The 15,622-nt window shown below is 42.7% G+C and overlaps 1 protein-coding gene across 1 annotated transcript in view; it reads left to right on the top strand.

The window, feature by feature from the left end:
* Positions 1-15,622, top strand: part of LOC107122836 (histone-arginine methyltransferase CARM1-like) — a 99,688-nt gene that overhangs the window by 68,150 nt on the left and 15,916 nt on the right. Inside the window, exons 6-7 of the mRNA XM_015425979.1 lie at positions 4,358-4,535; positions 6,303-6,393. Of these exons, the coding sequence (XP_015281465.1) occupies positions 4,358-4,535; positions 6,303-6,393 (269 nt within the window). The remainder of the gene's footprint in view (positions 1-4,357; positions 4,536-6,302; positions 6,394-15,622) is intronic.

Raw genomic sequence — 15,622 nt, 5'->3', positions numbered from 1 at the left:
AGGGGGGAGGCAAGACAGTTGCACTGTGCAGGTGGAAATCATTCTGTGCTATGGTTAGGCTAACCATGAACTGGAAAAATGCAGGTTTGTGGAGGTTTGTGCTTCAGGGGTTTTCATGAACCCTGAACCACAAACTTCTCCATTGAACAAACCGCTTTATACTCTGAAAGTTTGTGGGGGGCCCACCCAGAAGTAAGCTTTGAAGGCATTTAAATGCCCTTGGAGCCCAGCACGGTCAACCCAGATCAGCTCCTAAGCAGTGTTCCCTCTAAGCTGAGTTAGTGTGAGCTAGCTCACAGTTTTTTAGCCTCCGGCTCATACATTTTGGTCTTCGCTCAGGATGGACGGCTCCAGAGCAAACAAATCTATGCAGTAGTCAAATTGCTTGCCCACAACTATAAAGCCAGTAGCTCACAAAACAGAATTTTTGCTCACAAGACTCCACAGCTTAGAGGGAACATTGCTCCTAAGGCATTTCAATGCCTTTGGAGTCCAATTGCAGGTCAGACCGCCCAATCAGAAGTGATCCCCAGAGGCATTTAAATGCCATCAGAGGACACCTCTGGATCGGGCTGGCCTGACTGAGCTCTGAGGGTGAGGTCTGAAGGCTTCAAAGGTGGTCTCTGAGGGCTGGTGGTGGGCTCTAACAGCATTTAAATGCCTTCGGAGCTCACTCCATGAAAACGTGGGATGAACCGGTTTCCTGAACCCCTGGTTCGTGCTTCACAAACTGTCCTGGTTCATGCTGAACCAGGGTCCATAAATTGGTTCATGCCCATCCCTAGCTATGGTAGGTCCTAGATAAAGTATCCTTCTAGTCCTCATGGTTGTTAGAAAAGCTTGAAACCATGTAACTATTGCATTCTGTGGAGAATGTACTGTGTGACCTGTGATTCTTATGATCACAGCAGATAAGAAATGTGTTTCCATAACTGAGAAAATTATTATTGGGAAACTGAATCTGTATCCATGGATGTCAGTGGTCACTTATTATGTCTTCCACACAAATGTATTCCTGAGGATGATCCAGTCACATCATATGGAGAAAATGTGAATGTTTAAATTGGTATTACTTTGCAGCACTAGAATAGCACTCCTGTTTACTGAATAATACAATATTTTTATCTATCATTAATTTTCTATGTAGTAATTCAGGTACGAGTAACAAATGGAGAACATGGTGTTCTAAATCACACCTGTTTGCATTTTCATTGAGTTCATTTGCCAATATGTTTACCTAATAAACCATCTGCTTACTTATCTGCTTGTGTTAACTTGGGGTGGGTTTCTGAAGTAGAATTATAGGAACAACAATAGAACATGCAATTTTACATTACAATGCAATGTACTATATGCTGTCAATACCATGTTCTAGAAATTAAGAGGGGGGGGAAACAGCTGCAGAATCATTGTTGAGGACAATCAAAATTAATTGATATTTTTGAAAAGGTAGTTTGTTGGGTAAGCCTCAAAATCATTTGGAAAAGATTCTTTTACAGTTTTGGTTTTAAGTCCACAAAATAACCTGTTGTATATTAGCGAAAGTGTTTCATATTGAACTTAAATGCAAAGGGAGAGATGAAGGCAATGGGAGAAAATGGAATACCACAGACTATGGGTGGGCCATCTGGCAGTCATGCTGTTAACCATTTTAAAACGTATAGCAATATGCATGCCAGATTCAATAACAAAATTCTGTCTGCTTTATGGAGCACTGCACAAAGCAGTGTTGTTCTGACCTCGGTATTTTGCCATCTGATGATTCTTTCTCATTCTTTCATCCTAAGAAAATAGTAACATTGTCTATACCACAGATTCAGCAAGTCACTCCAGTAGAACTGTAGTTTTTGAACTACATATTTTGAGCTGATCTCCTTCTCTAGAATTGGACAAGTGATCCCATTGCTTCAGTGTCAATTTAATGCAGTACAGGGTTTAATCTGTTTTGTTATGCTTGACAGTAAGACATTTATTCATTCATTTATCAATTTTATATCCTGCTCTCTCTTCCCTAAATGGGACTTGAGGTGGCTAACAACATCTAAAATAAATACCTGCGATAAAACAGTATAAAAGATACAATAAATAAACTTCAAAATTTAAAACAATTAAAAATCTATCCTGATTAAAATCTATGCACTGTCAAGCAGGGTAGGATGCATGGATGGTGAAGACACAGCTGGAGTATAATTTACCAGCTGCCTGGTAAATCACAATCACTCAAAGGCCGCCTGAAAAAGAGCAGCATTGCATGCCCTGTGGAACCTAGGGAGGTCCCACAAGGCACTCACCTCTTCGGGCAGCTGGTTTCAGAGGATGGGCCTCACCCTTGTTGACAAGGCAGACAGTTTGTGGACCAGGGACCTCCAATAAATTCTGAAATGAAGATCAGAGAAGGCAGGTGGAATCATGCCAGGTGAGATGGTCCTGAAGGAATGAGGGCTCCAGGCCATTTACAGCTTCAAGATAAGTACCAAGACTTTTAATTGGCACTGAAAACTAATTGGAAGCCAGTGCAGCTGCCATAGGATAGGTGTTATATGCACTGACCGGGACGTTCCTGTCAGCAATCTGGCTGCTGCATTCTGGACCACTTGCAGTTTCTGAAGCATCTTCAAAGCACATTATACTAGTGGTGGACCAGGACCACAGTCACCCAAAGGCTACCTAAAAAAGAGCGGGCTTGATTGCCCTGCGGAACCTAGGGAGGTCCCACAAGGCATGCACCCCATATGGAGCGCATTACAGTAGTCCAGTCTTGAGGTGACTGTTGCGTAAATTACTATTGCGTGAATTACTGTGTCAAAGTCCACCCGAGACACTTAGGGAGCCAACTGGCGGGCCTGGCACAAATGGTAAAACACAGTCTGTCACCAAGGATACATATTTGTCCATGGAGAGCAAAGAATTGAACCACAGCCCCAGACTTCTGGCAGAGTCAGCCGTACAAAGTCTGACCCCACCAAGGGTCAGTAGAAGTGGCCACCCCTGTGGTCGAGCTTCCCAGCCACATGAGCTCTTTCTTAGATGGAGTTAGTTTCAACCACCTCTCACCTAACCATCACTGCATCCAGGCAGGAGGCCAAGATCAGAATTTGTGCCACCAGTCGCTCTTGAAATAAGAGGTAGAGCTGGCTGTCATCTGCCTATTGATGGCACCCCGCTCCAAACCTCCTGACAACCTCCAGGAGAGGGCAAATAAAAATGTTAAATAACATTGGGGAGAGAATCGACTCCTGAGGAACTCCACAAGTTAGGGCCTACAGTGACAACCTCTTTCCACCCACGATTACCCTCTGGGACCAACCCTGGAGGAATAAGGAGAACCAGCTGAGGTCATCCCCCTCGTCCCCAGGGAGGCTAGGTGACTGACCAGGACCAAGTAGTTTACTGTGTCAAAGGCAGGATCAATACTGCCATCCCACCTGCATCAAGGTGTAACCGAAGATTTTCAAGACATAAAGCATAGACCCTGAACTTACCCAGGATCCTATTAGTGAGTCTGGGGGGGTGCTCAGGAAGTGAGGCACCATTTTCAGCCTGGCCAGCAGCACGGTGGGCTGCAGGTTGTGGCTGGGGAGGCTGCTGCTTCTGCATGGCCTCCCCTTTTCCTCTTGGCCTGGCCAATCAGGTAAGACCTAGCATGGCTGGGGGTTGTGGCCCGGCTTGTGGATCTAACAGGGAGTCTTCCACCAGGTCTGTGGGTCGGGAGGTAAAAGGAAGCCCATCGCGCTGTTTGGCCACTCTGCCTCGTGGTTTCACCCACCCAGCCCTCCTTTTTTTGCATTGTTATGGTTCTTGTTTTCTTTGGTCTCATTGTCACAGCTGTGTTGGCAGTGTCAGCATGGGTCCAGATCAGTTTCACAGGAAATTCGGCCTACATGCACATCCCCCCCATCTTTGGGGATCCCCTTAAGGGGTTCTGGGGGTGAGGGCTCACAATGGACATGCTCAGCTTGGAGGCAGTCAAGGTGTCCTCACTTTCAAGTGGCAGGGGAAACCATGCAGTGGCTTAAACCTATGTGGAATCCTTCAGACTGCCATTCCATGTCATCCCCCCCCATGACGGGCTGGGGGGTGCATTGGCCCGTGTCCTGGATTCATTTGCCCCATGCTGCATTAAGGCTCTTCTCAGCTGCAACCGGTATCGTTCTGAGTGTTGGGGAGCATGTCTATTTATAAATCTGAATTTTTAAAAAACTTTTCTGAGTCTTTACTACAAAAGGGTCTTTAGAAATGGTGGTTGCAAGTTTCTACATTTTTACCAAATCTGCCTGTGTGATTCCCCTTTGCATTGTTCGTGGATCATAGAAACTAATTTATTTTGCTGTTGTTTTTCTATTTCCTATCTCCACAGATTCTAGTACGCAGTAACAATCTAGGTGATAAAATCAATGTTCTGTCAGGAAAAATTGAGGAAATCTCTCTTCCTGAGAATGTAGATGTTATTGTTTCTGAACCAATGGGTTATATGCTGTTCAATGAGAGGATGCTGGAAAGTTACCTTCACTCCAAAAAATGGTTGAAGTCAAATGGTGAGTCCATGTTTTTTGCAGCATTGAGAGGCTGAAGAAAAGGGACCCATAAAACTGGATTTGCGAAGTGGTGGTTCATGGGCTGTTATGTATACTGCCACCTTTGTCAAATGTCCAGCTACCTTTCTTCTACCATATAAAATGTTGGTTGCTTCTTTGTTCATTCACCATAAACCCAGTGTGACAAGCAGCAAATGAGAGTATATCATCCAATAGTCTTCTATCTGCCTTTGGTCAAAATACCAGTTTATTTCGGACATTATGTCATATAGAGGAGTCAGATCATAAGGCAGAAAGCTGAGTATTAATCTTATAAAGTGACTTAGAAGGAAACCTCTTAGCCCGGTCTTTCCATAATGGCTTCCATGTAAATCATCTGATAATGGGAGGATGGGGGAAAAATTCAACTCATTTAAAATGTATTTAAAAGTGGAATATTTTCCTCTACAGAACACCTGCTTAGAGTGTTCTGCAGAGAATGTGTAAGCATTTATAATGTGGCTTAAAAAAAACACCTATATAACTTACAGCAAGACGGAGTTGGGTTCAACAGAATCAACAAGACCTGGCAAAGTGTCATATTTTCTGCCATGTCTTCCTCTGTGCTTAGAAAATATTGCTATAAGCTTACGTTGTCAAATGTGTGAGTCCTTCCAGCTTGGAATGTTTTGTCACTTTAGGCTTGTTTTCTTAATGGTATAGTCTATAATTTGGTGCTCTAAATGAAAATCCTGCTTTATTTGCCTGGCAGATCAGGTCTTTTTTCTCTCTAGCACAATGGAGATATTTTCCCAGGGCAATAAGTGTTCTGTTTATAAAGCAGTTGACCGATTCCTGTTTTATAAATCATTTAATCAATGTTCTAAGGACTATAAGATTGCTGTTTTGAACCAACTTACTCTGGATGATACTTATTTCAGTGACTGGGAGTAGGATTGAAATATTTTCTGCAGTTACAGCATTGTCTTTAGACAATGCTTCTCCCATCTCAAACTGTCCTCTAGCTAACATAGAATTGTTCATTAAGTAGGTGTATAATTTCCTATGAATGTCATGATTCTCCTCCATATTTACTGGGCTTCATTCCAATGGCAAAGCTGTTTTGCTAGTTCATCTCTGCATTGCCAGGCACACTGCTGTTACTAATTCACTTATGAAAGTTTATTCATCTGGATTCTGATGCACAAAACATCCAGTTATTTTCCTAGTTGTTGCATTAAGCCAGTATCAACCATTATTTAATGGCACTGTGATTTTATCATCTATGGAATGGGTATAAGGTTTGTAAAATGCTTTACAATCTTGATATTCCTTGGTAAAATGCAGTTCTTTAATACTGTCAGCTTTGAGTACTGCTTCCCATCCATAATCAAAACAGTTGATTGTCTGTAAGTGATGTGTTACAATTAGACGTAGTGTTTGTCTTCAGTTGTTAAGAAATGTTATTCTGTTCCTTCATCTTCAGACAATGGACTAAATCTTGCTTTTGATTTCAGGAAGGAATTATTTAAGTGCCTAATGCAAATGTATTAAAAACTTTAAAGGTTTTATGAGCTCATGGCAGCATTTCTCAATGCCCATCTTAAGTGATCTTTGCTGGTGGACTTAAATGTGGTCAGAAATTAAAACAAAAGTTATCTATTATGAAGGGTAAACTGTTTGAGATGGAGAGTATATAATGCTTACGGGGTGTTTCCAACAAATGTTTAAGTAGGGCTACACAGAAGATTTGAACTTTGCTACTGTATATTATCTTTTGTTTACTAGGAATGATGTTTCCAACATTTAGTGACATTCATTTGGCTCCTTTTTCCGATGAACAGCTCTACATGGAACACTACTCCAGAGCCAATTTTTGGTAATGATTATTTCACTTTTTCTTTAACAAACAACAACAGCAACAATAAAAACAGAAAGAAAGTGTCTTTTGCTTGGCAACTAAACAGAGATCTCCAAATTAAAATGCCTCTTGGAATCACAATGAAGTGGTAAATTGTACCTATCAAAAGATAGCAGAAATGCTTTCTTATTTTCTAGTCTGGTTTCTGTTTTGCTGGTTTGTAACTGTGCCACTTGGGGCTGATTCATATGGCCATGTGATTTGTGTGATGTTTACAATTAACATATGACAGCTTCATAATATGAGGTCATCATGTGTTTGGTGGCCTGCTTGATGGTCTTTCTATTACAGTTGGGGAGGAATGTCTACATGTGATTATAATTATCCCCTGCAAATAGGTTAGTGGAAATAGCCATGTCCTAGTACTAATGGATGAGCTTGTTCAAATCAGAGAACTGGCTATGAATAAGAGTTTTTGTTGTGTGTTAAATGCCGGTAAAAGTGTACTGTGGGTCTCTTATGGTACCCCATCCGCCCAGCAGACCAAATCTTAAGCCAAAACCCCCAGAAGCATTATACTGAATCAAACCCTTGGTCCATCAGAATCAGTATTTACTCAGACTGGCAGTGGGTCTCCAGGGTCTCAAGCAGAGGTCTTCCACATCACTTGCTGCCAGATCCTTTCAACTGGAGATGCTAGGGAATTGAATCTGGAACCGTCTGTACACCAAGCAGATACTCCACCACTGAACCACAGTTCTTTGCTTTGGGGAAGAGTTACTGTTTTGTGTCCGTTTGCGAGGAAAGGGGAGAGTTTGTTCACTCCACAGTCACAGAGAGAGGTTGCCAACTCACCAACATAAGGAAGTCTGTGTTTATGGCCAAGTCGAGGGTGCATGGCTAAGTGCTGACTACTCGAGATGAGCTTAGTTCTTTACTAGTTAGTCAGCAGGTAGAGAGTGACCTGATATCCTTTTCTTCCACCCCTTCCATTCAAGGCCCTTTGGATTTTATCCTTAAGCTTAAAGCAAATGCAGACCAGGAAACACATTGGCAGGTGCCATTGTGCCCCTGCAGACTACAATTAAAGCTTCATTTTGCCTTCCCCCCCTAATCTAATGAATAGTCTTCTTTTAACTGACTATATGTGCAGAGGTGTTAAACTCATTTGTTATGAGAGTTGGATCTAACATAAATGTCACTTTGTTTGGCTGGGCCATGCGTACCATAAGACGTAACATGAGGTACCAGAGATATAAACGTTATAAAAGTGATTTCAGATGCCGAATGGTAATAGCAGGTGAATGACAATGGCAGGTTTGATTGGATTAGGTGTGATATGCAGAGGGGTAGTCAGCATGGAGAACAGCATTGGTAATGAGACAGGAAACCTAGGTCTCAATTTGGTCCAGGAAGATTCAGTTCAGGAGGACGCAAAGAATAAACAGACATAAGTCTGACATTAGAAACCACAACATTCAAAACCAGTGGAGGAACATTTAACCTTTCGGGACATTGCTGACCTAAGAGTAGCAGTTCTCTTACAAAGGAATTTCAAAGTGAGATTAGAAAGAGAGACTGCTGAATTGCAACTGAAAGAGAGACTGCTGAATTGCAAATGAAGCTCAATGCATCTTCCAGGGCTGAACTGAGACCTAGGTTTCCTGTCTCATTACCAATACCTGCTATTGTCATTTGGCATCTGAAATCACTCCACTCTCCAAGATATAAGAACCAATGGACTCACATTCTGTCTATAACTGAAGAAATAAGCAGTGACTCACAAAACATCATATCCTGTCACAAATTTTGTTAGGTGCTACAGGACTCTTGCTTCTCTCCACTAATAAAGCTTGCAAGCTGTACTGTTAGGTTTCTTCCCCCCCCCTCATTTGCTTAAACTGGAGAGGGGGATCTCTCCATGTGAAATAATGTGTTGATTTCAGACGCTTAAACTGGAGAGGGGGATCTCTCCATGTGAAATAATGTGTTGATAATGTGTTTGACTGCACAAAATCCACTCAGATGTAGGGATGTGCATTCAGTTTGTCCAAACCGAATGCACCCCTGAAAAAGGGCCATTCGGCTCCCTTTCGGGCAGCCGCAGGCCAAATCAGATTCTCTGATCTGATTTGGCCTGCCACTGAAAGCAGCCACCGAAATTCGGCAGCGCCCCAGAAAGGGGCGCCCAGCCCCAGAGAAAACACAGGGAGGCATTTAAATGCCTCCCCGGCCCTTCCTGGATCGCATGTGGAGGTGAGCAAGCCAGGAAAGGGCGGGGGGCTCTAGAAGTAGAAGCCTTCCTCTGCTCGCCCACCAAAGTGGACGAGCTGAGGAAAGCACGGGGAGGCATTTAAATGCCTCCCCGCTCCCTCCCCTTCAATGAAAGGAGTGTGCCGCCTCTGTGGCGTGACTGGGGGGAAACCCTGAGTTGCGCCACAGAGGCAGCACGCTCCCTTCATTGCGAGGAGCCTGGGCAAGCCCCCTCTTGGAGGGAAGGCAGTTTAAACTGCCTTCCCTTGGCTTGCTCGGGTACCCCGGTTGAATTTTATTCAGTCGGCCGAATGAGCCCTGAATCGGCTTAAGTTGCCGAGAGGGGCATTAGAGGGTCATTCGGCCAGCCAAACCAAATTGGCCCGAATTGTTTTTTTGCACACCCCAACTCAAGTGTTGGTGATAATAATGAAACAGTTGAAAAAGCAAAGGGAGAGTGAATAAAGGCAGCCTGCGAGGTGGGAGGAGAGAAAGGGAGATGTGCTGAACTGGAGCATATGGAACCATAAATGTATTTTAAATACTTAGCCATCTACTTCTATTATTAAACAATGGAATCCAATGGAATTGGATTATTAAACAATGAAAACCAATCCAATTGATTTTCTTTCAAGACGACCCTGATCAGGAATTAGAAGAAATCTAATCTTAAAAAAAAAACTTTTCAGAATAAGCCAAAAATAATTTCCTTTTAATTCTCCTTTCCCTTTATCCTAACCTGCCCCTTCCTTTTAACACACATCAGTGTATGTGTATGTGTGTGTGATAGAGATATCAAGTCTCAAAGAAAACAGCAGAGCACAATGATCTCAATGTAAATTGTGCTTGTCAGAAGAATCCATCTACCCACTCTCCCTCCCTCCCTCCCTTCCTCTGAAGAATTTTATTTTATTTATTTTATTAATTCAATGTATATCTTGCCTTCCTTGCGAAGTGTACCAAAGCTTATACCTGAAATAAAATTTTGCTGGTCTGAAAGGAGCCACGGGACTCAGACTTTGCTCTCCTGGGCAGGGCTCTCTCTCTCTCTCTCTGTCTCTATTATCTATCTATCTATCTATCTATCTATCTATCTATCTATCTATCTATCTATCTATCTATCCATCCCTCCCCTCCCTTCCTTCCAGAGGAGGAGCCTTCAGCCAATGGAGGGGAGGGAGGCTTGACTTGGAAGAAAGCAGGAAGCAGCAGAGGGAGCTGGGCACAAACAAGCTGTGATGCAGCAGCAGCCCTGGAAAAGGAAGTAGGAGGGAGCCAGTTGCTTGTGGGCCAGATGCAAGCCCTGCAGGCGCTGGATCTGGCCCGCAGGCCATGTTTGACACCCCTGTGTTACAGGATTGACTTGACACTGAAAATGGGTTCTAAGGATGAATGCACAAATTCTAGGTTGGAATCATGGATTGAATGGATGTGGTCACATCACAGTTTTTCTCACAGAATCTCATGTGTCTATAATATTTACTTGATCACTTTTCTACATGCTACTGTGAAGTAACCCTCCTTTTCATAAGTACTACAGGATATTCAAAAGTTAATATAGTGGCCTTAAAGGATAACCGTTACATCATGTTATGGAGCTAACAGTTTCAAGGGACATGCAATTCCTGCCATCCTATGAACTGGATCCAGTCTAATTTTTGTGCTCATTTAAGACACTTATGTCAGTGGAGCAGAACATTCTTGCCTCCCTCCTCCCACTGCAGCCCACTGATCTCTCTGAAATGCCTCACCTGGGGGAGAGGGGACCCTTGGGAGAGACAAATTGGGGGGGTGTGTGTGTCTTGAAGGAAAGCGGAATTGGGGGAAATTACCCTACTGCTTCCGTTAGTGGAAAATTAAGTCTGGATTCAACTCTATCTTTAATACAAAGCATGACATTTATTCCCCTGGTCTTATCGCCTTATTATGTGAAATGGGATATTGCAACAGTGTGATGACATCAAACCATGTATTATGTTAAATTATGAGGAAGGAATGGAAGTAAAAAATTGCGTCAGTTGAGATTTCTAGTTCTCTGCCATTGCTTGCTTGTAGTTTGCTTTGCATTTTCCCATTTCTCACACTGTCCTTTGCAACGTGTAACCTAAAATATCTATAGGAACTGCTTCAAAATGAATTAACCCCATATAAAAATTGGAACTAGATTTTGTAGTAGAGGCTTCACAAGGGTTTCCCCCCTCAATAGCTCTATATCTGAAGATCTGGTTGATCAACTTCCTATGGTTTAATCTTTACCAGATCATAGAATTCTACAATAGAGGTTATGATTTAAGAGATGCCTATAAGACTGCATTTGTAATTGCTTCTTTGAGTATTTCCATTACTTAGATGGAATATGATACTATATTTTATGCTTATATAAATTACCACCTGCTTTAGGGGTACACACATATGAGGGGGTCTCCTTTACTCTTATTTGGTTGTTCACTAAACTGGAAGTGTGAGACGCATAGACAAACCAAGTGCTTAGAAGAGGCAGGTATGTTATTTGCAAGCATATTGCATGACTCCTGCTATTCTGATTGCACAGCTTTTGATGGTCCCACACAGTTGCTGTCTGTTGGGAGATCATTGTGGTACAATGTCATGGTCATTTAGACCAGCACAAGCTTTCAGTAGCCACCTGTATTGTTAACTAACAGAAGCTGACACTGCTGTGGTAGGATGAATTTGCCTGCACATCTGGATGGTGTGGTTGACTGCATCTGTCTGCTTCAAAACCACTATGTGGTTGCACATTCAGAGACAGGATGATAGCATGTTTCTTATACTAAAGGTAAAGGTTTCCCTTGCTTAAAAGCCAGTCTAATCCGACTCTATGGTGTGGTTCTCATCTCCGTTTTCAAGCTGAAGGGCCAGCGCTGTCCGAAGACGTTTCCATGGTCATGTGACCGTCATGACTAGGTGCCGAGGTGCACAGAACACTGTTACCTTCCCACCAAAGCGGTACCTATTTATCTACTTGCAATTTCTTGCTTTCGAACTGCTAGGTCGGAAAGAGCTGGGACCAGAGACGGGAGCTCACTCTGTCATGCGGCACTCGGGTGTCGAACTACTGACCTTCCGGTCTTCAGTTCAGCGCCTTAACCACTGAGCCACCGCAGCCTGCTAGAGAAACTACTACTAGAGAAACTGTTTTTGTGTGCAGCCAGATTTCACAATATGAACTGCTTTTATCTTTTCTATTTCTAGCTCCTATAGTAACAAAGCTGCAATGAAATACTGCTCAGTTTTTAGTTAGCTCTCTGTGTTACAGTTTCTGTGTTCCAGCAAGTCACATTAGTAACGCAGGGATTTGTTGCATAGTGAGAATTCGTGCTTAGTGAGCTTAATTAACTGGCTGAAGCAGAAGCACCACAGCATCATCATAAGATTTTACAGATTAGTGGTCTCTGATAGTATCAAAGCATTGCACCTTTATATGGCCTTAGTGTCTTCATTGGGTAGAAAACAAGACTTGAATGAAACAGTTTGCATGTAAAGATAAGAGAAACTACACTGACTTATTTTTGTGAATATATTTAAAATACTACTACTAATGAGAGGAATCTGCTCATGCCTGCCCTTAAGAAAGTATGCTTGCATGATAACAAGACTATATTTTATAAGTGGCCAAATTAAAAGAACAAAAAGCTACTCCGTTTGTTTTCAGAAAGTGAACTTCCTGACCATTGATGAAGTTGGTGCTACTTACTGAAGTCACAGAGAAATGGTATCTAATTAAAGCAGAGATGATATAAAGTAGCAAAACGTAGTGCTTTGGTAAATGTACCCATAAAGCCAAAGGAACATGACAAAAATGAGATAAATGCAGGCTGCCAAGCCTCCTGTAGCTACCAATGCAGCATTCTGACTTACCGTAGGTTGACTGAAATGAGCCTTCTGTGATTGTTGCATCAATTGTTACGGTGCCGTGGAATATTCCAGCTGCACAGAAGTATAAAAAGCCACCTGTGCACAAAGCCTAGGGATGTGGGAAGGTGTGAAATACAGGAGAGTGGGCAGCACTGCTGAAAAGTGGGTCAACTGTTTGATCATGTATGTGACTTTTGTGTTCAAGGTATTACATGAACAGATTATGAGTATTGTCAGCTAGTGAAGAGAAGGATATGAAGTACACATTAGACAAAAACCATCCCCCCCCCAATTAGATGGGTTTCCATTTACCTAGATCCTACTATTTGAACTTGGTCTTCATGAAGAGGACTAGGGATGAAAACTAGGGAATTAGCCACATGAGGAAAGGGTTTCTTCCAATTATAAAAGCCTTAAAGAAGAATAGGGGTCAGTTGACTTTCCATTCTTTCTAACACCCCCCCCCCCCGGAAAACTTACATTGCCTGCAAATAGAGGAGTGTGGTACTATTTCTGGAGCAGTTGGAGAGGATGGCAAGTTGAGTCTCAGTCCTCATCTCCATAAAGGTTGACTTGAGCTCCGGAGATGTACATTTCTTCTGATCCAACAACACATGTGCATACATTCTGGGAGTTCTAAGCTGAGAACGTAATTCCCAGGTACATTAGGACCCAATTCAGAGCAGGACTGTGGCACATAAGAGGGGGCTTTAGCCTTCTCCTCTGTGCTGTTATCCTTACCTGAAATGGCCCCAGGGAGCTGCTGTTTAGCCCTTGAGGAAACTCACATGTAGTGATGGTTACAGGTAAGCTACTCCAATGGGTCCATATAAGTCTGGGAATTGAGTTCCCAGCACAGAATGCCAGGCACATATCTGACCCAGAGTCCTCATGGGAGTTGTGTGGACTTTGAAATATGTGAATTGGCCATAAGTTGATTGTTTGGGGGACACGTTGACTGAATACATACAGCTGTTCAATGCATACATACATAGACTGAGGCAAGGGAGTATGTCCTGTTGTGATTCCTCTTCTTACAGCAAGCTAATCTTCTGCTGATCAGTGGCTAGGCTGTATCAATGCACATCTACGAATGCATGTATCTCAGAAAGTGCGAGTGCATGTGTACATGAGAACATTGGTGCTTGCAGGAGATGGTGTTTTACACCTTGCATGAATTATCACAGATTCCCATTTCTTATTGTTTATCATTGTTGGTATTTGGGGCTTTATCAGCCATAGTGCTTACAGCAGGAGTGCTGCATACATTTAAAATCATACAGCCTATTTGTGAAGAATCTCTTGGCTATGAAATGTCTTTTGCTCTGCTTTAGCAGCTTTTGCACCACCCTCTTTCTTATTCTTGCTATGAAAATAAAGGGCTGGTAATGTAAAGCCAAACAGTTTTCAAAAGATTTTTCTGCCTATGGAAACAGAAATACTAAAACACCTGCAAGATAATTTATTCCTGGCTAGGAGTCTCTGCAAGTCTGAGTTCTCCTAAATTATGCAGTGCTCTTCCCCCCCCCTCCCCTGCATAGACAGATGTCTGCAATGAATTGTGAGATGAAGCTGGCTGGCCACTTACATTGTCGAGGCGCTGCTGAACAGGTTATAATTAAAAAGAGACAGATGAAGATCTGCAATAATCCATGGGGATGGAGAGCAAAGGCATGGGTCAAAGAAGACTTTCCCTTCATTTCCTTCAGTCACTTCTGTCCTTATGCCAATTCACAGATACATACTTGAATCATGTAAGAGTCTCACCATTCTCACAGAAGTGGGTACATGTTGAAGCGTGCATTTTCTTTACATAGACGCATAGGGTGTGTACACACCAACTCACATTCACCCACACACTCTGCACATGCTCTCTCATGCATACATACTCATGCATATAAGTGTTCAACACCAACACACCAACACATGCAAATATCATAGACTTGCGTGAATGTACATACACACATTTAACAACATTTAGATTTATTTGCACACAGTATGCACACAGCATGGATCTCTGGCAGTGTTCCCTCTAAGCTGAGTTAGTGTGAGCCAGCTCGCAGTTTTTTAGCCTCCGGCTCACACATTTTTGTCTTCGCTCGGGAAAGAGGGCTCCAGAGCAAACTAATTGATGCAGCAGCCAAATCGCTCACTCACAACTTTAATGCCGGTAGCTCACAAAGTAGAATCTTTGCTCACAGGACTCCACAGCTTAGAGGGAGCACTGATCTTTGGACACATTGGGAGTCTCTCCATCCCCAGTTTGAAGGCCCAATGATTGCTTCAGAGCATGAAGTTGATTGAGCATCCTGAAGCAAAAGCAAATGGCTGATGGTTGCTGAGAGGTCTGAAGTCAATCAGACCTAGGACATGAATGCTGAGCAGGGCCTGAGCAACAGCATCCATTGCATGCTAGTCTCTACTGATGTGAATCTTGGTCTGTGGGAGAAGTATGCATGTGGTTCTTGTTTCACATCTCTCTTGATCAGGAGGTACATAAGGATATCTGTATTTTAAATAAATACAGAATCAACTTTTGAACTTTGTATTTTGCATGTGCGACGTTTACTTGCCCCCACTGTATATTTTTCAGTAGTGGGGGTTCTCTATCATATGTAGAGCAGAAACCCATTCCTGCCTTATATACCTCCAATTTACATCCTCATCTGCATGCAAGCAGACTGGTTTTCAACAAGCTTAAAGAACTTTCTGAGCCAAGTGTGTAAGTAAAAGTCTCTAGAAATAAAGGCATGTATGTGATTGCTTCATAACCTTTAAACGTAATTGCCTGGCACAACTATGTCAGAGTATCTTTTGGGGGGAAAATACTTATATAACTTTACAGTGTCTGCATAATAGCCTTCATCTTTGTAAGCAGCAGATTGCAGATCCTTAAAAAATATTTTATTAGTTCCCATGTATCAGAAATATCAGAAAAGCCTGTAAGGTATGTTTTGAAATTTGGCAACACTTGTCATTTAGGGCTTCCAGCTCTGGGTTGGGAAATTCCTTGAGATTTAGGGGTGGAGCCTGGAGACAGTGGGGTTTGGGGACGGGAGGGATCTCAGTGGGGTATAATGCCATGGGAGTCCACCCACCAAAGCAGCCATTTTCTCCA

Source organism: Gekko japonicus, unplaced genomic scaffold (genome assembly GCF_001447785.1).
Source record: "Gekko japonicus isolate JY-2015 unplaced genomic scaffold, Gekko_japonicus_V1.1 scaffold31, whole genome shotgun sequence".
NCBI lineage: Eukaryota > Metazoa > Chordata > Lepidosauria > Squamata > Gekkonidae > Gekko > Gekko japonicus.
The sequence above is the reverse complement of the archived record's forward strand: the minus strand, read 5'-3'. Positions and strand labels throughout refer to the sequence as shown.